This window comes from Oncorhynchus clarkii, chromosome 2, assembly GCF_045791955.1.
Source record: "Oncorhynchus clarkii lewisi isolate Uvic-CL-2024 chromosome 2, UVic_Ocla_1.0, whole genome shotgun sequence".
NCBI classification, from domain to species: domain Eukaryota; kingdom Metazoa; phylum Chordata; class Actinopteri; order Salmoniformes; family Salmonidae; genus Oncorhynchus; species Oncorhynchus clarkii.
In genome coordinates this window covers 73933861-73943007 of record NC_092148.1, presented here as the reverse complement: position 1 = coordinate 73943007, position 9147 = coordinate 73933861, and the positions used below count along the sequence as shown (strand labels likewise).

General features: G+C 40.4%; 1 protein-coding gene across 1 annotated transcript; it reads right to left on the bottom strand.

Moving 5' to 3' along the window:
- Positions 1–964: 964 nt before the first annotated feature.
- LOC139373391 (tripartite motif-containing protein 16-like) lies at positions 965–8619 on the bottom strand. Its single transcript, XM_071113847.1, has 6 exons — positions 7935–8619; positions 5845–5940; positions 5336–5569; positions 5071–5230; positions 4918–4977; positions 965–3154 (listed from the first exon to the last, which is right to left on the bottom strand). Exons 1-6 carry the CDS (start codon positions 8517–8519, stop codon positions 2619–2621), a joined length of 1671 nt encoding a protein of 556 aa, XP_070969948.1. The 5' UTR covers positions 8520–8619; the 3' UTR covers positions 965–2618.
- Positions 8620–9147: the final 528 nt, after the last annotated feature.

Here is a 9147-nt window from a genome sequence, read left to right as displayed (position 1 = left end):
ACCAGTAACCCTATAGTCTCATGAGTATTCTCAAGTAACCCCTGTGGATAAGGCCAAGTACCCACAGGGGTCCGACTACCCCTGGACTACATTGATCTGTTAATATGAGCATCCATGGACCATCATATCATATTTATATTAAAATGTGTGTGTGGAAATAGTGTCAAATAAGTCAGCTATAAAGCCATTCCAATGCCATACTAATGTATTTTATTTTTGAAAGATCACATTTTACAGTAATGAAGTCATAAAAGAGAAAGTGTTTTGATTAATAAGTAGTATTAGGCTTACACGTTTGACAGGACTATCGATGTATATATTACAATGAGAGAAAATAACAAACAAAAAGTAAAATGTCTATAAAACAAAAACTTATTAAATTAAAAGTTCAATGCAGCTGTATTTATCTCAATATCAAATTATTTCTGTCTAACAATTAAGTAACTTTTACTGTGATTGGAAAGGGATACCTAGTCAGTTGTACAACTGAAATGTGTGTGGGGGGCTACCTTAATCTACATCCACATCTTTGGCGCCTGGGGAACAGTGGGTTAACTGCCTTTCTCAGGAGCAGAACTCTTTCTTATTGGTCTATTAAAGGCCCAGTGCAGTCAAAATTTGATTTTTCTGTATTTTATACACTGAATGCAGAAAACATTAGGAACACCTGCTCTTTCCCTGACAAACTGACCAGGTAAATCCAGGTGAAAGCTATGATCCCTTATTGATGTCAATTCAATCAGTGTAGATGAAGGGGAGGAGACGTTTAACTCTTAAATGTCATGGCAAAATTTAGATTTCCGCCTAAATAGACATACCCAAAAGTAACTGCTATTAATGTGTAATTACATGATTATGACATACAAACCGTTTCTATATTTGGAAAGAAGACATCTGGGAGATTGAGGAAAGATAGGAGTTGCATAGTTCAGAATACACAAGATCAAGCACACACAAAATAACCTTTTTAATTTTAAAAGTCATCTTTTATTGACAAGCCATAGGTTAATTATTGATGACTAGAGCTGGAAACACAGATGGCTTCCACAACATGTGAACAATATGAGAAAAAAATGGGATTAATAGACCTAACAACTAGAAATGGGCAGACGTTTTAATAAGTGGTCAGGTGTGGTCACGGGATGTTTCCAACTTTCCCTAAACCTCTCCAAAGTGGCATATAAATGTAAATTAGACATTTCCAGTGCTATTACATAATTGCAATCCCTAAATGCTATTTGTTCCGTAAAAAAAACAAATTTTCTACCATATCAACCTCACTCAAACATTGTGGTTTTATGGAGTATCAAGGGTCCTTTCAACTTCTCCAAAGTGTCCGAATGTGGTAATTGCACTGTTTTTGCACACTGGATGTGCCAAAAAGTTATTGTTCACTATAAAAAAAAACAATTATACGACACCAACCTCTCTCAAACATTGTGGTGGTGTCGGGTGACATACAGCGGATATGTAAGCAGGCAACATCATCTTTTTGATGCGCAAAGATAGTCACTCAGTGGACATTCGATGTTGACATCAAGTAATACATCAGATAACATTGGCAATAGGCTTTATTCCTACCAACCTAAGCATTCATTTGATTCCCCCCCCCATGTCGCTATAGCGTAAACACAGACCAAATTGAGTTTACTTTGTAAGATGTTTGGTAAAAACATTGTGTAAAATAAACATTTTGATTCTCGGGGCTGGTGATCAATAACGGTAGGTCACAGGGAGACAAATAAGATATCCTCATGAGCTGTGGAGTCCAGGCTTTTGGTGTGTATCAACGTATTCTGTGATAATTTTGTTTATGCTTCACAATGCTAACCGGAATGTAGTTAGCAGCCATCTTGAAATGAGGTCATCGGCTCAGCCTGCCCTTATAAATGTATGCCCATATATGGTAGTAAGTCATACCTAGGCTTTCCGCAGACACCCTGCTTTTGCAGTTAGGGGCTACTGTTCTCATACCAGACTGAATTGAATAAAAAAACACTGCTGGGTTTTTCACGCTCAACAGTTTCCTGTGTGTATCAAGAATGGTCCACTACCCAAAGGACATCCAGCCAACTTGACACAACTGTTGGAAGAATTGGAATCAACATGGGCCAGCATCCCTGTGGAACGCTTTCCAGTCAATGCCCCAACGAATTGAGGCTGTTCTGAGGGAAAAGGTGGGTGCAACTCAATATTAGGAAGATGTTCCTAATGTTTTGTGCACTCAGTGTTTATATTTCCATACTATGAGGTTGGAATAATACTGTGAAAATTATGATGATGCACTTTTAGTGTAAGAGCAGGCTGAAATGTCAGGTATTTTCAAACAACTCTTATACTAAATTTTTTTTTATTTTTATTCAACCTTTTTTTCACTAGGCAAGTCAGTTAAGAACAAATTCTTATTTACAATGACGGCCTACCCTGGCCAAACCCTAACCCGGGTGACGCTGGGCAAATTGTGAGCTGCCCTATGGGACTCCTAATCACGGCCGGCTGTGATACAGCCTAGAAATGAACCAGGGTCTGTAGTGACGCCTCGCACTGAGATGCAGTTCACAATTTCACAGTATTATTCTAACCTCATAGTGTGGAAATATATATAAAACACAGAAAAATCATGTTGACTGCATGGGAAGCATTATCCTCACAGATGATTCCAAACCAACCCCAAACCCAGGATAGAGGGGTTCAGTGAATGTGTTATTCACTCTGTGGAGGAGGGTCACTTTTTTAGAAATGCTGTAAAAGGACAGAGTTCCTGCCTTGTAGTCCAGGTACACTCCTACTCTGGAGGTGCAATGGGATCGTATTTTAGTCTTAACATTATCATGAAGGAAAGAACAACTGGTGGGAGAGCATTCCAAACTCCAAGACTGATCATTACCTCCAAACCTACACTCATTACCCTCTCCTTTCCTCACAAGAGCCACATATGAGACTGCCACAGAAATCCAGCCTCGAAGCTCAGCCTCCCAGTAGCAGTTTCCAGATAAACCCTCTCTACACAGCACTTGGTCATAGTGGGTAAATCTGTCTGGATGATCAGGATAGGCTTGAGTCTCCCCTTCACTCCATGTCACCTTGCTGTTCTTCTCAGACAGATGCAGTGTTCCACATGCTGTGTTAGGATCCACCTTGAGTTCGTAGGAATCTGAGTGAATTGACAAAAAAAAAAAATGACAAAAAGAGAGATACAGTGCCTTGCGAAAGTATTCGGCCCCCTTGAACTTTGCGACCTTTTGCCACATTTCAGGCTTCAAACATAAAGATATAAAACTGTATTTTTTTGTGAAGAATCAACAACAAGTGGGACACAATCATGAAGTGGAACGACATTTATTGGATATTTCAAACTTTTTTAACAAATCAAAAACTGAAAAATTGGGCGTGCAAAATTATTCAGCCCCTTTACTTTCAGTGCAGCAAACTCTCTCCAGAAGTTCAGTGAGGATCTCTGAATGATCCAATGTTGACCTAAATGACTAATGATGATAAATACAATCCACCTGTGTGTAATCAAGTCTCCGTATAAATGCACCTGCGCTGTGATAGTCTCAGAGGTCCGTTAAAAGCGCAGAGAGCATCATGAAGAACAAGGAACACACCAGGCAGGTCCGAGATACTGTTGTGAAGAAGTTTAAAGCCGGATTTGGATACAAAAAGATTTCCCAAGCTTTAAACATCCCAAGGAGCACTGTGCAAGCGATAATATTGAAATGGAAGGAGTATCAGACCACTGCAAATCTACCAAGACCTGGCCGTCCCTCTAAACTTTCAGCTCATACAAGGAGAAGACTGATCAGAGATACAGCCAAGAGGCCCATGATCACTCTGGATGAACTGCAGAGATCTACAGCTGAGGTGGGAGACTCTGTCCATAGGACAACAATCAGTCGTATATTGCACAAATCTGGCCTTTATGGAAGAGTGGCAAGAAGAAAGCCATTTCTTAAAGATATCCATAAAAAGTGTCGTTTAAAGTTTGTTACAAGCCACCTGGGAGACACACCAAACATGTGGAAGAAGGTGCTCTGGTCAGATGAAACCAAAATTGAACTTTTTGGCAACAATTCAAGACGTTATGTTTGGTGTAAAAACAACACAGCTCATCACCCTGAACACACCATCCCCACTGTCAAACATGGTGGTGGCAGCATCATGGTTTGGGCCTGCTTTTCTTCAGCAGGGACAGGGAAGATGGTTAAAATTGATGGGAAGATGGATGGAGCCAAATACAGGACCATTCTGGAAGAAAACCTGATGGAGTCTGCAAAAGACCTGAGACTGGGACGGAGATTTGTCTTCCAACAAGACAATGATCCAAAACATAAAGCAAAATCTACAATGGAATGGTTAAAAAATAAACATATCCAGGTGTTAGGATGGTCAAGTCAAAGTCCAGACCTGAATCCAATCGAGAATCTGTGGAAACAACTGAAAACTGCTGTTCACAAATGCTCTCCATCCAACCTCACTGAGCTCGAGCTGTTTTGCAAGGTGGAATGGGAAAAAATGTCAGTCTCTCGATGTGCAAAACTGATAGAGACATACCCCAAGCGACTTACAGCTGTAATCGCAGCAAAAGGTGGCGCTACAAAGTATTAACTTAAGGGGGCTGAATAATTTTGCACGCCCAATTTTTCAGTTTTTGATTTGTTAAAAAAGTTTGAAATATCAAATAAATGTCGTTCCACTTCATGATTGTGTCCCACTTGTTGTTGATTCTTCACAAAAAAATACAGTTTTATATCTTTATGTTTGAAGCCTGAAATGTGGCAAAAGGTCGCAAAGTTCAAGGGGGCCCGAATACTTTCGCAAGGCACTGTATATATATATATATACATTGTGTGGGGGGGTGGGGAGTTCATGTGTGTTCATGATGTGGGCAGTATGAGAAAACATCCTGTGACTCACATTCTAAGAACTCCTCTCTGGTCTTGGGCTCCAGAGGTCGAACAATTTGCACTTTCATCACTATGGACACACAAACGTTCGAAATGTCACTACTATTGAGTCAGATATTTCTTGTGTGATCTTAATAAATACATGGTCTACTCTTTGCCTTACCATTTTCAGATATCTTGTCTATTTCATCCTTGCAGATACCATCCAGTTGCACTTTCAGTCCAGAAACCAATTTCTTCACACGTTCAAAAGAAATGTGTGGATTGAAAGTGGGGCTGGGTAGGGCCTCAGAACCAGGAGGGACAGAGAGTGACTGGAAACTCTACAGTGGAAACAGACAAGAAAATAACTAGTCTAGAGAGAGTTTCACTTAGATGGCAACTTAGGAACTATGTGTACAGTGTAGGTATGAAGCCAATGATGTCACCTGAAGGAAATAGATGTGATCCTCTGTGTTTGAGAGCTGCCTGAGCTCAGCATCTCTTCTCTTCATCTCAGTGACTTCCTGATCTAGTCGGTCCAGGAGTCCCTGAACCCGACTCCCTGCAATCTTCTCCTGAGCTCTGATCAGCTCCTTCACCTCAGAACGCCTTCGCTCAATGGAGCGGATCAGCTCAATAAAGATCCTGTCAGTCGCATCCACTGTCACCTGTGCAGAGCGCTGTTAAGGTAGAGAAAAGAGGGTATATTTCAACCAGCCACTCACCTCTCATCAGGACCCCGGAAAGCTTGTTCCCAACTGGGTCTGAGTGGGATTGGAATGTGGCCCACTGATCGACTGCAGGGTCAGGAGAACCCTGACTGACTTGCCAAGTGAGTTGCCAAGTGCCCTAGAACCTTAGAAGCTGAAAGGCTAGACCCCAAAAGATTTCCGGACTCTCCATACAAATTGGTTAGATAGTAGTATTAGTAGTAGAATAAATAGACAAAACTCACCGTGAGTGTTTTCACAGCCTGCCTAAGCTCCTGTACCTCCTTCTCCATCTCCTGGATTCTCTGGTGGTACTGCTGCTGTATTTTACCCAACTGTTTCTGTGTAGATGACAAATCATATTCCACTAATTTAATTTGTGATTGTAGCTAGGTTTCCATCCAATTGTCGACAAATTTTTATGTGAATATTACAAAAAAAATCTGCATAAAAACAATATGCTAATTTTCCCATCAGAGGTGTTTCCATCAAATGTATTTGTTGCAGATAAAAGTCTGTGCGGGATGACATAGTGTCCACAAAAATACATTTGGCAGTTAAATTCCCATTAACCGACTAAAAAAATACAATTTAAATGGGTTTCTATTGCATTTTCAACTCTACTTAAAAATGTATCACAATAAAATGTTGCGTTATATTGAGCGCATGTATAACCTACATTTATTTGTCAAACGGCAGCCAAGCATTGATGATCATGTCATCAGAAAAAGACCCTCGATATTTATTGGAAAAGAGCATTAAGCTTATTTCCTTCCACCAGATACATCATAACTGATTTAATCTGTAGCATAATAAACTGCATGCTTTCCCCAACGAGTCATAGTGGGACCACACAACATGTAATCGCGTTTCTCAAAGTTTACTTTGATATGATGGCTATTTTATCAATATTGCGCATAAAAGAGTTTCCACCGATATGTCTCGCATAATTAATTTTACCGACACAAACGATCCCACCTTGTGTAGCGTATTTAGTTTAGTCGACATTTGGAAAATTTACCGGAAAAACTCGTTTCCATCAGGCCCGTCTTTAAATGTTTTATCCAACATGTGGGCCTACTTTACTCGCGTATTCAGGTTGGATGAAAACCTGGTTTATAGCTAGGTTTCCAATCAATTGTCGACAGATTTTATTGCAAATATTCTCAAATCTGCATAGAGAAAAAAATCCCATTTCCCTCCAGTGGTTTCTACCAAACTGACATGCTGGGGAGAAAACATGTGCATGATGACGTAGCGCACACAAAATGTACATTTTTGCTTACATTTTCTGTACTGGATACAAGTGTAACGTGTTTCCATCGTATTTTCAACTCTACGGATAATTTCGTCACAAAAATCTGTTGCAAATGTGCCTACTCTGGTCTTGGCTCTAGCCAACAGCTCCTGCGGTTAGGCTACTTGTTTTCTCTTTTGGTGGGGTTTATCGGCTGTTGGCAACCAACGTTATGGTGCATTACCACCACCTACTGTACTTCAGCGTGGGCCAGAGACAGGGTGAAACTAAATCCTACCTACCAGGCCCATTGCTCTTAAAAAATATAACAAAATATTTGAGACTATTATCTAATGACGTTCTACTCGACATACTCTTTAAACTAATTTCCTGCATTCCCTTCTCCCTCATATTATATCTCAGCCTCTCCCTTTCCCTCTGATACTGCCCACACTGTAGCAATACATGCTCCACTGTCTCTGTTTCCTGGCAAATAATCACACTTTCCTGTTGGATGCTTCCTATCACATTTAAAGTCTTATTCAACCGTCTGTGTCCCACCCTTAAGCTTGTTAAAATAGCCTCCTTTCTTCTTTCCCTTCCTGCCATCCTCCCCGACTTTCCTCTGTACTTGAAATAAATGCCTGCCCTTAGTATCACTATTACTATCCACTGCTCCTGCCATCTCTGCACCATCACTGTCCATATCAGGCTTTTTGTCTCTGCCTTGCTCATTGAAACTACAACATCAGCATCCCGTCAACGTCAAGCATCGGTCATCATGTCGCCAGAATAAGTAGTTTAATGTTGTCAACTTAAAAGCAAATTAATGAATGTTTAAGTTCAGCTCTTGTAGGAGATCACTGTAAAATGGAAGTCCTACCCGGGAGGAATTTGTTGAATATATCTTTCTGCTGTATGAATATTCCCTTGACATCATATATTTTTCAGGTCTTAAATGGCACTTAACTGTTCAAATCTATCAAAATGCCAGACTATTTCTATGGTGATTTTAATTTGATGATATTTACACCCTCTGTTATATTCAAAGTACAGTATTTGTACATTGATTTGTATATAGAGTAGAACATTCTATACCTGTTTCTCAGTCCTTTCTGCTGCAACTGACACCGTATCATGGCCTTTATGTTCATCCATCACACACAGCAGACAGATACACTGCCGATCAGTACAGCAGTAAACCTCCAGCAGTTTGTCATGATGAGGGCAGATCTTCTCCTGTCGTTGTGTGGAGGCTTCGACCAGCTTGTGCTTCTTAAAGGCAAGCGAGTCATAATGAGGCTGGAGATGAGTCTCGCAGTATGAGACAAGACACACCAGACAGTACTTGACAGCTTTGTGTTTTCTCCCAGTGCAGACATCACACTCCACATCTTCAGGTCCAGCATAACAGTGAGCAGATGATGCTTGAGGTCCTGTCCTCTTCAGATTCTCCACCACTTCAACCAAGACAGTGCTCCTGTTCAGAACAGGCCTTGGGGTGAAGGTATGTCTGCACTGGGGACAGCTGTAGACTCCTTTCAGATCATCCTGATCCCAGCAGCCGTTGATACAACCCATACAGTAGCTATGTCCACAATGTATAGTCACTGGATCCTTTAGTAGATCCAAGCATATTGAACAAAAGAACAGATCTTGGTCTTTTAAAATGGCCCCTGCCATTTTGTTGCACACAAACACAGCTTGAGCAGAATGATATCTGAGATCACTTTCGTTTTCCTTGAACTGAGAGGTGGGAGTGGCTACATTTATGGAGCTGTTTGTGTGCTCAGAATCTGAAGGGGAATTTGGTCCTGAATAAAGGCCAGAATGAGAGGTCACACAAAGATTACTCAACATTTTAACAGAAAGAGATTTCAAAGTTCCAGGTAAAGAACTGTAGCATTTCCATAAATATGTTTTTAATAAATACATTACGAGTATGACCCTAAATCATTTGCTTTTGTTTCATGTTTTATTGAGGAGACGAGTGAGCCAAGGTGGCAGTCTGTTTCTGGTCTCTTGAAAAGCCTTATGTGGAATTGCCTAGCCCAACCGGTTGGCAGATGGCGCTATTATTAATTTTACGTCATCATCTGCTTCCATATGCAGTACCAGTCAAAAGTTTGGACACACCTACTCATTCCAGTGTTTTATTTTATTTTATTACTGTTTTCTACATCATAGAAAATACTATGAAATAACACATATGGAATCATGAGGTAACCAAAAAAGTGTTAAACAAATCAAAATATATTTATATTTGAGATTCTTCAAAATAGCCACCCTTTGCCTTGATGACAGCTTTGTA